Raw genomic sequence first — 15106 nt, forward strand, 5'->3', positions numbered from 1 at the left:
CATTCTGGGCAAATTCACCTTTCGCTGCATTGACCTATGCGTGTGAGACTACTATTAATAAATATCCATCGATCCCTCCTCCACCTTCATCAGTCCTCCTCCCTTCCGACAATTCGGGCCGCTATAGCTTTCCTCGGTCCAGAGAGTAAACTCTCTCGTATCTAGTGCCTCCGTGAGTGCCTTTAATCCTTCCAGCTCCGCCAGTTTGGTTTGTGAATCTCGATGGACGGCGCGCAGCGGGGTGGGCTCAGCTCTCCGCGCCCGGGACAAACAAACCCGCTTGTCTAGGCCAGGTTGGATAGAGAAACATGCGGCGACCCATTTGAAACTCGTGCTTGATGTTTATTAGTTATTGTTGTCGGGCTTCTCTGAGATGAAGCCTGAATTCGTGCTGTTCTGGCAGCAAGTATTGCCCGACGACATTGCTGATTGAGCGTCATCTGAGGCTTCAGAATGGCCGCCCACCCATTCACCCCCACGGCTTCAACAGCTGTCACTCCATAGATCTAGTTACTAACCCTCTCCCTTTCATTTCCAGCGCCACTACTCCGGCTCCGCCGCCTTTCTTCGCGCTACGTCAACCGTGCCGTTCGCATATATCTATCGCCGCCTCCGCTGCTCACCCGCCGTCCCCTAGAAACCGTACCGTACTTGCGGGGCTGAAATCAGAAGTTATTCAAGCTGGCAGGAAATAAGAGGAGAAGTTTTTCTGGTCAGGGTGGGTTGCTGAACAGGATGTTCAGTGGCTCCTCGAGCCCACCCAAAGATAAATCAGACACTGTTGCCCGCTCCGGTGCCATCAATACCCCTTCATTAAGTATCCAGACCGAGGATCCCAACGAATCTCAGAAAAAATCCTCCCCTCCAAGTGGATTTTTTGCACGCAGAGCAAGTGAGGAACAAAGCCCTGGTGGCGACAAGAAGCGCCGAAGCAGCACCGTCTCAAAGGCGGCGACATTCTTCGCCAACGCAAAGAACTCCCTGAGCCTTAATAGTCCGCGAACAGACAGTTCCTTCAACTACACTATTCAGGAGTCTTCTTCCATCCACAAATACGGAAATATGGACCCGGCGCTTAATGTTCCACAAGGTTCATTGAACAATTCTGCGGGCGAATCTTTACCAACTCCTAGGTCATCTTTCAGAGTCGGTGTTACGGAGGATCGGAATAAAAAATGTCGCCGGACTATGGAAGATACGCATGCCTATCTTTACAATTTTCTTGGGAACGCTGTACCGTCCGCGCAGATCGATGATTCTGATCCAAGTTGTAACCCCGGAGATACCTCGCCAAAGACCGGAGAGCCGGCCCCGGTCGTCGAAACGGACAATGGGTATTTTGCAATTTTTGATGGCCATGCAGGTACTTTTGCTGCGCAATGGTGTGGGAAAAAGTTGCATTTGATTTTGGAGGATGTAATGCGCAAGAATCTCAGTGCACCCGTTCCCGAGCTTCTCGATCAGACATTTACTGCTGTTGACCAGCAGCTAGAAAAACTACCCGTGAAAAACAGCGGTTGCACTGCAGTTGTTTCACTGCTCAGATGGGAGGATAGAGTTCCCACATCACATTCAGTAACCGGCTCGTCTGCTATCGGACCCGCAGCAGCGGTAGCTGCTAAGGGCGAAGCCAATTCGGAAGCCGATGATACGCCCACGCAGGAAGCAGCTGCCACCCCAGTTGCCGCCGTGCCTCCTAAGCTACGAGAAAAGGCCATTCGCCAGCGTGTGCTGTATACCGCCAATGTTGGTGATGCTCGTGTTATTTTATGTAGAAACGGCAAAGCCCTTCGTCTGTCTTATGATCACAAAGGCAGTGACGAGAACGAAGGGCGAAGAATCGCGAACGCGGGTGGCTTGATCTTGAATAACCGCGTCAACGGAGTTCTTGCGGTGACTAGAGCTCTGGGCGACGCATATATCAAAGACCTTGTTACTGGGCATCCTTACACGACGGAGACTGTCATCCAGCCAGACCTTGATGAGTTCATCATTTTGGCTTGCGATGGGGTGAGTTAACGAGACATCATTCCCAAAAATCCATAACCAGTGCTAATAAAAGCTTTGCAGCTTTGGGACGTGTGCAGTGACCAAGAAGCCGTTGATTTAGTTCGCAATATATCTGATGCCCAGGAGGCGTCCAAGATTTTGGTTGATCATGCCCTCGCGCGGTTCAGTACTGACAACCTGTCTTGTATGGTGATTCGCCTCAACGCAGACCGCCACCGCGATGTTGCCAGCCGGACAGTTGACCCTGCTTCTGTAGACGGCCAAAACGTGGCCGATCACAAGCGTGGTATAAGCGAGGCCGATAAGATCGTCGAAGGTGCCAGAAAGAGCATGGCTAGTACTGGGATAACAGACGAGTCAGAAACACTCAAGAAGGTACATGAAGAGGGGGAAGAGAAGCTAGAAAGGTTATCGGGTGATGAGCCCGAATCGCAATTGTCTGTCTCGCCAAACGCCCCGGCGAGAGCACTCAATGAGCCAAAGAAGCGCGATGCAAACGACAATCAATAAGTGACATCTGCAACTGAAGATATCGAGACCATTTAAAGAAGAAATAGAAGCAAGGTTTGAGGCTATATCTACAATTGAAATCTTATTCATTTCTGTTTCTATTCGCCCTTGTTTTTCTTCTTTCTTTTTGTTGCTTCTCGTCTTATCTCATATCCCCCTTGCCCATCTATCCTTTCCTTCTTTCTGTGGCTTAGCTATTGGCGTTGATCGCGAACTGCAATAACTCCTCAGTTGTCGTCACCAGGCCTGTACATTAGATTTTGGTCATGCAGATGCCCCATCTTGCACCATTTTCTGCCATACAGCCCCTGCCCAAGCCTTGTCTTTTCAATTTTTGTTCCGGCGCACTTTCTGGCTAGCCAAACTCTGTGATTTCCCGCTCAATGCTGGGGATGAGGGCCTGGCTGCGTCGCAAGTGCCCCTCCGTGTATTTATATTTTGATATCATGGAGCGAATTTGATTGGCAATTTGGATATACAAAGATGATGAAGACTTCTTTGCTACAATGGTTTGTAGGGAAGGTCATTTAAAATGGTTTACAATATACTATCATTTTCTGTCTTCTAAACGCCAATCACTCCCAGGCCGAACAGGGAGTCTGAGTTCTAAAAATACAAGGCGAGGCCAGCAATATCTCCGACAACAAAGTATAAAGGAAAAATAATGCACATGGAGGGCATTTAAATACAAAGGTCAGCTGAGTTAGAATGCTCAGGATGAAGCGGGTTCCTTCTCCGTGAAGGCTTTATCCGCAAGTACTTCAATACCATGGTAGAGTGGCTTTTGTCCTGGCATCACATGGCCGCGGGTGAGGTCCAATTCACCATGTAGGACTCGCGTCGGCCAATTCTCGGCGTATCGAGCGTTGTGAATATCAGTCCAGAGAATCTTCACAGGGTCCTCTGCCGACCTGCCTTCAGCGCCTTCAGCAGATTTAGACTTAGTGTCGGCGTCCTGGGTTTCCTGGATTTTGTATGTGACCTGGTCCGAACTTAAAGTGGCTTCTAGTTTGGCAATCCGTTCAGCATTTTGGTTTGCCTTCGCCTCTTCCTTCTTGCGAGCGTCCCGACGACGTCTTCTTGCACCGCGGGTCAAATAACCTCTCTTGCCATCAGCAAATCCGTCATTGATTTCCTCCTCCTGGATAGCCAAGACGGCGGAGATATCGGCGACGCTGGTAGCCTTTTGGTCCATGACAGCGCGGGCTCGGTCCTTCTTCTCCATCAACCAGCCGATTTTGTCACCATATTTCTCATCAAATTCCTTGGCCTCTTCCGGGCTTCGCGGTCGCTTTTGGTTCAGGAATTCTTCTGTGATCGTGACCATCTCTCGCGGCGGAGCGAGCTGGCGCTGCAGGGAGAATTCGCGGAGAAGATGGAATGCGCGCAGGCCAACCTTGGAATCATTGAAGTGAACGGAAAAGTAGGGAACCCACATGTCCTTTCGGAGCGTTGCGGGAATAGTTTTCTTGCCGTGGTATACTAGCTGGCGAAGGACGTTGTTTTTCTGTCAATGAAGAAAAAACAGCGTCAGCAAAGATTAGAACTATAATCTCCCCAGAATGATATCACTAACCTCCAGGTATCTTGTCAGCGAGTAAACCACCTGGTTCGTTCTAATATTATGGTAGACAAAGATGTTTTTGCCGTGTGTTAAGGCATTCAGAGCTTTCCGTAACCGCACACCCTCTTTCACTTGATGTGCCTTGAAGGCATTCGAATTTTGCTCCCGGGGCTTTCCTTGGATGATACTTTTGTTCTCAATAGGTGGACGACGGACGATATTCCAGGTACCCATCTTGGTCGGGTCTAGGATCTTTTCGAAGGTCCCCTTGAGGGTCTTCTTCTGGACTGGTTGCGAGGCCATTGTGGCCAGAACGCGGGTCTGCGCCTCGCGTATGGTGGGTGGAAATCGGTCGGTCGATAATTAGAGCACGAGATACTCTATCGCAATGCAGGCATCGATGGGATTGGGCGATTGGAGAAGTGGCTTGTTGGGCAGAGAGTTGTAAGGTGAAGGGCGGATCATCAATTTTTCGGCGGCGGAGTCCAAACGGGGGAAACCGCCTCGACTACCAAGCCGGGAGCTGTCCAAGTGGAGTTGGAGGTCATTGAACCTCAACGTCGACCTCGAGTATAAGTTCCTTCTTTACAATTACACTATCTTCGACACCTCTATTGTTTGTGAAGTTGCTTCCCTTATATGGCGACTGGATGAACACACGATCAGGCCCTTTTAGGCTCCCTTGACGGCTCGCAATGGCAGCCAACACCTCCGATGGGCTGATCAATGACGATATGGGCAATCGCCGCGACAGACCCTTTATCTATCCATCGGTGGGTTTCTCGTTGTATCGAGTCTCTTTAGAGTCTACTAGAATGCTAATTAAATCGCGCGATAGAGTCGAAAGCTTCGGCATCTACAAGGCGTGTCCGTACGCAACCTTGTTATTGACCCCCCAAGCAGGGTTCGAGGGAAGACGATCGATGATGAGGATATTCCAAACTCCCTGGAGACGCCATCTAAAATTCTTGCTCAAGATGCTGGACGGTCTTTACATCACTCACGTTCATTCACAAACTTGAAGTCCTCCCCCGCATCTGGCGACCAGATTGTCCGTCCTGAACCGCGACTCCCTTTGCGACAGACGCGCCGAAAAAGTACCCTACCATGGAGTGACTCAAACCCACAAATGAGGCAGGTGAAACTGGAGGACATTACACGTAGTCGGATGGCAAACACTTGGTTCTCGATCCATTGCGATGGCATCGATGAGCCAGTGTACGTGAGCGAGGTCGTGGAGGATGCGATGAATCCTAACTTCCGTGCTTTTGATCTCAATTTTTGTGGTCCACTATTCTCGCGTTTAGATCACCTTACGCTGAGATTATGGGTGAAAACAGCGACAATGGATGATTATATGGTGCTCGTGGAATTACAACTACATTTACAATCCCTCCAGTTTTTGGGACGATCGCTGGACAACTTCCACCAACCACTGCCTTCGAATTCCATTCTTTTCCATTTCCCAGATGGCGTATATACAAACTTGACCGATATTCCGCCAGTATGGGCGCCGTTTTCTACATCGAGTTCCAAGTCGAGCGATTCAGCGGCCCTGCCAACCTCATCGTACGACGCACTGATGCGGCTTGCGAACTTAGACGAATGCATACAGGATGCTTTAATAACTAGAGAAAGACTGGAATCTCAAATTAGTACAATTCTGGAGAAAAACCAGCATGCCGTTGAGAAAACAAGCGAAGCGTCCCGAGCTCGGGACAAGCTCGCGCTCACCAAAAACGCAGTTTCAGGCGAGCGCAAACAATTCCGCCTGGCTAGCAAACGAAAGGAAGAACTAATTGCCAGTATAAAGGCCAGAAAAGAAGCTATGGAGCGTGGGACATCTGCTCGGGAAACGGTGCGTGGCCATCTTCCCGACGCGAGAGTGAAGCTGGGTTCTAGCACGAAGTTGTTGGACCAAAATACAGAAGAAACAAAAGGCCAGATTCGGCGCATTTCCGAAGACATCCTTGACATATACCCGATTGAACCGATTCACGACAAGCCGTTGGCCTTCACTATTGCCGGTATAGCCCTTCCCAACTCAAACTTCACAGACGTTGATCGCGATGCGGTGGCGGCAGCCCTTGGATATACCGCACATTTGGTTTATTTGCTGTCCTTTTATCTCTCGATACCGGTGCCATACCCAATAACACCATACCTGTCAAACTCGTTGATACAGGACCTTGTGTCCACCTCTCTCCCGCAGAGAACTTACCCTCTCCATCCAGTCAACGTACAATACCGGTTCGAGTATGGTGTGTTCCTACTGAACAAAGATATCGAGTTTTTGCTTAACAAGCAGGGACTGCGGGTGCTTGACATTCGTCACACCCTTCCAAATCTGAAATATCTTTTGTATGTTCTCACAGCGCGGTCGTCGGAGATCCCCGCAAGAAAGGCTGGAGGAATCCGGGGATTGCTTCCAGGACGCCTGACACCTAGTCTTTCCCGCCGAGGCAGTGAAGATAGCACGATCTATGGCGAGACCGTCATTCCTCGACGAGGCGCGAGCCCGATGTCGAAATTGAATGGGGAGGTGGCACTAGACAAGGGGAAGAAGCCGATTACCTCCGCTCCAAGCAGTTCGGCATCGTTTGGGGTGGCTTAACGGGGCAACCGCGCCGAATGTAACTGCGCTACTTGGCTTATATTCGTATCGCTGATGGGCAATGAGGCCGCGTGTAGCGATTATTTGAAACTTGGCTGCGGCGTGTTGGCTCTATTATTATTATTATTATTATTTTAGGCTCCTCCAGTACCTGTACATACGTATTTAGCATTGGGCCAATACCCCGCATAACTGGAGGATACGACTGGTGAACAGCGTATATATTTATTTGATTCTGAATATGAACTGAAAAAGGGGTCACAAATCAAAGAGCCCAAAAAAGAACACCTTTTAATAAGGTGCGCAAATTAAAAGAGCAGGGGTCCGAGTGCTTGGGAGTTCCCATTGATAACAAGGTCACGATCACTGGTTCTCCGCTTCATATCTCGCCCACTCGGCCACTCGACGCAAGGGGATTGATTCTCTTCACTACCCCGCATTCATTCAACGGCCGTCTCGGAATGGCTTTCGAGTCTCGAGTCTTCACATTTCTTCTGACCGAGTCACCTGTACTTCTTTGGTCTCACCGTGCAAGTTGAAAAGTCCCCGGCGGCGGCTGATAAACGACGCTTCCCCGACTCCAACTTCCCCACCGCTTTTACGCTTTCTGGCGGTCGTCGTCGCTTTGCATCGGCAAACCCCAGACATTTTCCTATCCACCCCATCTGGACCTGGTCTCGGCAGATCTTTTTTAGTGATGATGGCACCACCCGACGGGCAGCAGGATAACGGCATTTATTCTCGCGAAACGTCTGCCCGCAGATCCCAGTCCCCATCGAATATCCAACATCGTCGTGGCTATCAGGCCTGCGATCCATGTCGCAAGCGCAAAGTCAAGTGTGACCTTGGGAGTGAGTCCATGTCCTGCGGGGAACCCAGCTAGTACGCCCCCGAGGTGCAACACGTTGATACTGACTGTGACTTCTTTTTCTAGGTGTTGATAACCCCCGCCCGCCACCATGTGTACGATGCCGACGTGAGAGTAAGCGCTGCGAGTTCTCCGCCACCCGGCGCAAACGCAAGACTTCCGACGTGGAGAGCAATGTCGATGATGTTCTTCGCCGTGACAAGCGAATGATGACCGGGGATAATGCGTCCAAAGCCGAGCCTTCACCCAGCGCGAGATCCTCTTCTTTTCCACAGCCAGAGCTTCCTACATTCGACACCCCCGGCCAAGCACAGCCAAAGTGGATTAACAAATCCCCTTCGAACGGCCATCTACCACAGCCGAGCAACGGTAGTCAGGGTCACGGTACGAATTTGTCTACGTCTACGGCGCAGTTCACAGATTTAAGGAATACAAGGCACCCGGTGTATTCCGTTGGGGAGAGGTCAGCTGTCCCAAGGTTTAGCCTTGAGGGCAACCAGCCCATGATGAACCGTACCGCCGTTGAGCTACTATCACCTGCAATCAGTAACAGCCATGATGCTTTGCATCTTTTGTCGGAGGCTGCCGGAAGAACTGAGGACTTGAATCGCCAAAGCCTAGAGAACCGGTATGCTGCGACGCGGCAGTCAGGCTCGTCGTTCACCTCACCCATGTCGACCATGACCCAGACGGGAACCCCACGAAGCGCAGGCGGTTCGTTTTCACGACAACATCGATCCGGAACTGCGCAGTCTACAAACTACTTCCAGGGCAGTGGGCTGGCTTCCGGGGAGTCCCATTTGGACACTCGCGACCGAACGAGCTCTGCAGGACATCCCTCAGACTCGGGTTATTTGGATGCTGTCAAGGCATGGTCTCGGCTACGGTTTGTCCGTGCTGGCTGGCTTTCGGTTGAGGAGTCAATGGCCTACGTTGCATAGTAAGACACTATTCCCTATTTAAACATCTTCTTTACTGACTATGGCCCTAGTTACTATGAGCATCTTGCACCCCTGAGCCCAATCGTCATCCCTGACTTTTCACATCCGTCGACACATCGTACACTCCTCACTGATGAACCGGTCCTGGCGGTAACGATCTTGACCGCTGCATCGAGACATATGAAGCCGAGCGGAGACGGCGCGCACTCCCGAGCTTTTTACATACATGACCGCCTTTGGTCGTATCTGCGGGGAATGATTGAGCGCTTGTTCTGGGGCCAAGAGAAGTTTGGTGGGAACGGCATCGGCATAAACAAACCTCGGTCCTATTTAACGACAACATCTGCCAAGATCAGTCACAAGGGAAACCTGAGATCTTTGGGTACGATTGAAGCTCTGTTGATTCTTACGGATTGGCACCCACGCAATCTGCATTTCCCTCCGGGTGACGATGAGAATGCACTAATTGACCTTGACGTGCACACTGGCTTGCATGACAAAGACCTGGAAAATGATCTTGAAAACGCCCCGAATCGAGGCTCCAGCGGCGTACCTGAGGGCAGACTGGCCTTCCAGACATGGCTGGAACCAGCGTGGCGGTCAGATCGGATGTCATGGATGTTACTCAGTACTGCGCAAGCGCTAGCCTTTGAGCTGGGTGTATTTGACAACAAGAGCGATGCGAAATTATCTACTGAATCGATAGCCGAGCAAACCCGTAAACGTCGACTTCGTCGCCTCATCCTCGTGTATATTACGCAAAGCAGTGGTCGCCTGGGTATACCTTCAATGCTCCCACTGACACAGTGGTCGGATGATATCCAGCCAACTCCATTGACTGGCTCAAAGGCCAACGAGATCGATAAGATGCATGATTGCTGGCTTGGCATATCTAAGATTATGTACAAAGCCAATCAGTACCTGTTTGCGTCTAATGAACAGACGTCTGAACTTATACGGAGTGGGCGCTATCGAGATCAGATTGACCGATTTCAGCCCTTCCTTCGAGAGTGGCGGCAAACCATTGATTCCACCGAATGTGAGTTACCCGTGGGACTCTGTTTTCTTTTCAAGAAAATACTGATTATTTCTAGTGCACCCGGCAATGAGGCATATCTTGATGATTGAATATGAATATACTCGTGAGTTTACGATAGTGTCCTAAAACTACAACAGAGACTGACGTTTTTCAAGGGGTATATGTCAACTCCTTAGCATTGCAAGCAGTGGTCGATCGGTGGACAACAATGTCAAACGAGGCGGCACAGGCTAATAACAAACCTGGCCCCGCAACGGGCAGCGGGTCATATAGTGTGTTGATGGAATTATACCGCGTCAATGAACCTTTTATTCAAGAGGTGGTCGATGCATCTCGCAAGATCCTGACAACAGTGCTTGAGGACCTTGTTCCTGGAGACCATTTGAAACATGCCCCTGTTCGAACCTGCTTCCGGCTTCTCTCCGGGATGATATTCATTCTCAAAGTAAGCGCCGAAGTCCTCAATTATGTGTACCTTACACTGACCTTGTCAGACCTTCACTCTGGGTGCCAAAGAAGATGATGTGCGCATATCCCTCGATCTTCAGGACCGCACCGTTGAAGCACTGCGAACGTGCGTTGTCGATGACATCCACCTAAGTCACGCCATTGCCCGCCTCGTGGAGCTCTTAACAACAAATATCCGCACACGCTTCCTCCGCTTTGCCCCCTTAGACCGGAGCGGTGATAACGAAAGCCACGACCGGACGTCTGCACCAACATCTCGGGCCGAGTCACCGTCCATCGCCCGACGTGATGGCATAAACAACCAAAGCTGGACGCCAGCACACTCTTCAACGCACAACCAGAACCTGGGGTATCCAGACACTCACCCGCCGGCAACAACAACACCCATAACCTCAGTTCACGACCCCCTTGCCGGCATCCCAGCACAACCCATCAACTCTTCAAACATCAACGTCAGCTTCATGCCTCCCCCACCATCGGTATATTACAACTTCTACGAACCCCGCACCACTACGCCCTCAGGTGACATGGACGGTTCAGTCCCCTCGGTCGTGCCGCCTCAGTCCATGGCCGAGAACCAGAACCAACCTGGAGTTTCAGACTGGTTCGCACTTCCGCTCGACCAGTTCTTCAATTCTTCGACTGCGGTCGTGGATCAGGGACTTGGTGGCACGGGGCCTATGGTGGGAGAGTTCGATATGCTTGAGGTCTTGCTGAACGAGCAGTATGACGGGAGTGGTGAGGGGCTTGAGTCTGGAGGCGGAGGGCTGTCTTCGCAGTTTATGCAGTCGTAGTCAACTCGACTGCCTTGGTGTTTCTACGACGAGTTATTTTGAAAATAGGCCGATGATTGTACGAGCTTGTATAGTGTGATTTTAACCTGGCTATACTGTGGGCGGTTTATTCCTGTTTATTGATATCGTTGACATGGTCTATACATTATGAGTTGTATGAATAAACGCGAAATGCTTTTGTTTAGCCTGAAATACTGCACTGCATTTTGTTTTATGGTTTTGTTTGTAGAGGTAAACAGGCCCGCCAACATAAAGGACATTAGTCCACTACTTTGCACCTACTTGCCACTTCTAGATAGTAGTAGCAGCATCCGCACCTCCTGGGGTCATTTTCGGATAGGAAATACTCACGACCTGAGGCGTGCCTTCCTTACAAGGACTGATTAGCAGTTGAAGTCCAGAATAGGAAGTAGCAACCAGTACCCGACCCGGCCGTTGGACCTCCCCACCCGTCCTGCCCACACATGATCCATCGCACCTGTCTATCAAAACAGCGCAGATGATCATTTATGGAAGGTGCGACTGAGGCAAATCTTGTACCGCTTTTGCGCTTGACGGACTATATATCCGAAGCAGGAGGGGCTGCGCTAAGTGCATTGTTAGACATGTTTGAGACGATATGACAGCCGTGATGATAAGTTTGGGCATTGGGTGCAAGTGTATTCGAAATGGTAGTTCCTAGAAGCGCCAAAAGTGATGCCGGGTAAACCAGTCAATCTCATATAGATGGTAACCCGGACATATGCGCTGGAATTGGAATCCGAAAGCGTCGTTATCGTTTCTACTCAGATTACATCAAGATGAAACCGCGATTGCAGCTTGTCAACGCCACACAGGCAGAGGCTGCTCACTGTCGTCTCAAGCCCAGTGGCTCGCTCCATGTCACTGCCACAGTGGTTTGGAAAGGATCTGTGATTGTCGGCCCTCACCTCGTGCTCTCCGGCGATTCTTGGCTGATCAGCAAATCACAGCGCAACATTGTACGCCGTCGCCCCTTCTCATCCCTCTTGAGCTCGTATATTGGAACTTTCCCTGGGACCAGCGGGATTTTCAGAGCATTGCTGTCACATTTGTCATTGAGATCGGGGAGCGGGGAGGCTGCATGATATGGACCATGATTTGACGACCCTCGAGCTGGGGCCGCGAATGCAATGGAGTGACGACCAATCAAAGAATCGCCGAGAACCATTGAGTTGTTGCACGGCCTCGATACTCGTAGTGGAAGGTAACTTCGAAGGCCCAAGACACCTCGGAGGCTCGGTGTAGACCTCAGGTGTAGACAAGAGCAGACGGAAGGCTTCATGTGACCTGCCCAGTGACCGCTGCTCTTTCTCTTCTCTCTTTATCCTTGATCTTTCATCGTCTCCAGTCCCTTCCAAGGTTGTTGGCTGTTGTTCTTCCCTAGCTCGTCTTCTTGACTGGCTTTGACTGACCCTTGGCTCACGATATTATTCTTGCCCCTGAACCGCCAGCCCACCGGAGCCGCCACACTCTTTTGCAATTCGCCCGCTGGGCGCTCTTCGGCACCTCCACACTTGTTGATTTCTCCATCGCGGCATTTGCGCTCCGCCGCTCAATTCACAAATGATGATCGTGGGATGAGGGCTCGGCGTTCCTTCAGCCTTCGGTGGAGCAGTTCATGGCCCAACAAGCTCGAGCCCCGCATGGGCCCCCAATGCCCTCGTCCATCGAAAAGCTTCCTTGGCCCCCCTAAGTTGTCCGAACCAAGCTAGACAAGCAATCATCATGGTCAACTCCACAACTGTACTCGTGGGCTCTCCTCTCGTGCCTGGACATCAGGCACGCACATGCCAGGAACATGGCTACCTTCTTGATTCTGTTGGGACTGGCCAATCCGGGGCTTGGACTTGGACCTGATATGCTTGATCTGAGTCGCGTGTAAGCCAACATGAATCGCAGCTCGATAGCATGCCCATCGGTCGGCACGATCTTCGCTCTCGATTCCTAGTACGGGGCACTTCGTGCCTCTCCACTAGACTACTCTCGTTGAGGGGCCACCCCGGAGAGCTGTGAAAGCCCGTATCAGGTGGGACCTGTGCCCATTTCAGATTGTGATGATCATCCACTGTTTATCGCTCCCTGAGGGGAACCTGGTCACGTATAAAGGTGTTTCCATTCTCTTCCCGCCGGACTTGATATAGCACAACACCTTTACTGGCTTTTTCAGATTCTCAGATCTGGAATTGACCCTTCTTATTTGCTTTTCTGTCACCGTCCTAGTCGGCACATAGTCACATATCCTTCCAAGATGGTTGTCTTCAGCAAGGTTGTTTCGGTGGCCGTCGGCCTCGCTGCCGTCGCATCTGCGGTGCCCACATCCAACCCTCGCCAGGGCTTTACTCTCGATCAAATCCTAAGCCCAAAGTCCAGCAGCCAGGGCATTAACTTTCCAAAGATGTACGGCAGAACGTTGGCTAAATACGGTTCCCCCATACCTGATAAACTCCGAGAGGCTGAGGGTCACGGTACCGCTGTGACAACTCCCCTAGAGTACGACATCATGTATCTGACTCCAGTCGATGTCGGTGGCACAAAGATGAATCTAGACATAGACACAGGATCTGCTGATTTGTAAGTAGCAGACCTCTCGTTCCACTGGCCGCCAAAGGCTAATATATACATAGATGGGTATTTTCCGACAAGCTTCCAGCTGAGCAGCAGAAGGGCCATAGTGTCTACAAGCCTTCTGATCACTCTCAGAAGCTGGACGGTTACAGTTGGGAAATTTCGTATGGCGATGGTAGCAGCGCAAGCGGTGATGTCTACAAGGATACCGTTACGCTTGGCGGAATTACCGCGCAAAGCCAGGCAGTTGAAGCCGCTTCTAAGATTAGTGACCAATTCGCCCAAGACGAGCACAATGACGGCCTGCTCGGCCTATCATTCAGCTCCATCAACACTGGTCAGTCGTTAGAACATATCTAAATACGTGCTCTACTAACCGCGCATTAGTTGAACCTAAGAGTCAAACCACCTTCGTTGATACCGTCAAGTCTCAGCTCGACAGTCCTGTCTTCGCTGCAGCCCTCAAGTACCACCAACCCGGAAGCTACGACTTCGGTTTCATCGACCATGACAAATATCAGGGCGAGCTCTCCTACGTGGACGTGGACAAGTCTCAGGGGTTCTGGATGTTCTCAGCTGAAGCCTCTGGAATCAAGTTCGACGCCATTGCCGGTACGCTCCAAAACATTCCCCGAACCAAATAATCGCTTTCTATTCTGACTCATACATCCAGATACCGGTACCACCCTCATCATGATTGACCCCCTTGTCGTCATCCAGTATTACCTCCAAGTTCCCGGTGCCATCGATAACCTTCTGGTCGGCGGCTGGACCTTCCCCTGTGACTCCGACCTCCCCGACTTCACCATCGACATCAACGGCTACAAAGCTGTGATTCCAGGAAAGCACATCAACTACGCCCCCGTGACCGACGGCTCCGACACCTGCCTTGGTGGTATCCAGGACAACCTGGGCATGCAGTTCTCCATCCTCGGAGACATCTTCCTGAAGAGCCAATACGTCGTTTTCGACTATGAGGGACCTCGTCTTGGATTTGCGCCCCAGGCTTAAGCCTAGGCTCCTTCCTCACTACCCAGACTCGCCAGCTTTTCATCTTCATCCTCATTTTTCTTTTTTCTCCGGCAATACTGAGCGTCGATTCGGTTTGCCTTGTATATCCTCTTTCGTAATAAACCCTGTTCCTAGGGGAAATAGGAACGATATATAGAGAGTAACGACGCAATAGCAGTCTTACAATCAAATTAATATGGGTATATCAAACCTAAATGGAATGAATACATCATGGTACTGATCACTACCAAACAATACTGGTGGTATCGCGCTGAATACCGTATATAGTAAGGTGCGGATAGATAAATTTAGATTATTTGGAGATGAGAGCTAATAACCTAAATTAAATAATGCGCCCAACCTAAACTCTATCGAAAAATGTAAACCAAATCAGCCACCACCCTATAACTGAGAGCTCCAACACCTGCAGCCAACACCGGACCAAAAACTAAGCCCAGCGTCATGGCATAAATAAATGTAGATGAGCAGATACTGCAGATTTGTGTATATACTGCAATAATATGATGATTCGTATGTAGGCTTGTATGTCGACCGTCGAATCAACCGACTTCGTTGTTGGAAAGTAGGATGCTTTTGCATGTCCTCGTTAAAATGAATTGCGGGAGTTCGCACTTCCCTTTGGGTATCAAGGAGAGACAAGACAAGACATACACGCTAGAGCTCCAGCTCCGGGATTCAAG

General features: G+C 50.5%; 5 protein-coding genes across 5 annotated transcripts; 4 read left to right on the top strand and 1 right to left on the bottom strand.

The window, feature by feature from the left end:
- Window positions 1–735: 735 nt before the first annotated feature.
- On the top strand, window positions 736–2520 carry ptcG (type 2C protein phosphatase PTC1; the record flags this gene model as incomplete). The annotated part of the gene is made up of 2 exons (XM_040805929.1): window positions 736–2010; window positions 2071–2520. 2 exons carry the CDS (start codon window positions 736–738, stop codon window positions 2518–2520), a joined length of 1725 nt encoding a protein of 574 aa, XP_040661689.1.
- Window positions 2521–3232: 712 nt separating this feature from the next.
- On the bottom strand, window positions 3233–4387 carry ASPVEDRAFT_120830 (mitochondrial 54S ribosomal protein mL67; the record flags this gene model as incomplete). The annotated part of the gene is made up of 2 exons (XM_040805828.1): window positions 3233–4027; window positions 4097–4387. The coding sequence occupies 2 exons, from the start codon at window positions 4385–4387 to the stop codon at window positions 3233–3235; spliced, it is 1086 nt and encodes a 361-aa protein (XP_040661690.1).
- Window positions 4388–4779: 392 nt separating this feature from the next.
- ASPVEDRAFT_122485 (putative UV radiation resistance protein (UVRAG)) lies at window positions 4780–6698 on the top strand (the record flags this gene model as incomplete). Its single annotated transcript, XM_040805989.1, has 2 exons — window positions 4780–4857; window positions 4923–6698. The coding sequence occupies 2 exons, from the start codon at window positions 4780–4782 to the stop codon at window positions 6696–6698; spliced, it is 1854 nt and encodes a 617-aa protein (XP_040661691.1).
- A 700-nt stretch (window positions 6699–7398) lies between these two features.
- Window positions 7399–10808, top strand: ASPVEDRAFT_120606 (uncharacterized protein; the record flags this gene model as incomplete). Its single annotated transcript, XM_040805806.1, has 6 exons — window positions 7399–7549; window positions 7633–8506; window positions 8558–9546; window positions 9602–9649; window positions 9702–9991; window positions 10041–10808. The coding sequence occupies 6 exons, from the start codon at window positions 7399–7401 to the stop codon at window positions 10806–10808; spliced, it is 3120 nt and encodes a 1039-aa protein (XP_040661692.1).
- Window positions 10809–13077: 2269 nt separating this feature from the next.
- ASPVEDRAFT_120319 (pepsin-like aspartic protease) lies at window positions 13078–14405 on the top strand (the record flags this gene model as incomplete). The annotated part of the gene is made up of 4 exons (XM_040805786.1): window positions 13078–13400; window positions 13454–13731; window positions 13782–14006; window positions 14068–14405. The coding sequence occupies 4 exons, from the start codon at window positions 13078–13080 to the stop codon at window positions 14403–14405; spliced, it is 1164 nt and encodes a 387-aa protein (XP_040661693.1).
- Window positions 14406–15106: the final 701 nt, after the last annotated feature.

This window comes from Aspergillus versicolor (genome assembly GCF_001890125.1).
Source record: "Aspergillus versicolor CBS 583.65 unplaced genomic scaffold ASPVEscaffold_1, whole genome shotgun sequence".
Taxonomy (NCBI): domain Eukaryota; kingdom Fungi; phylum Ascomycota; class Eurotiomycetes; order Eurotiales; family Aspergillaceae; genus Aspergillus; species Aspergillus versicolor.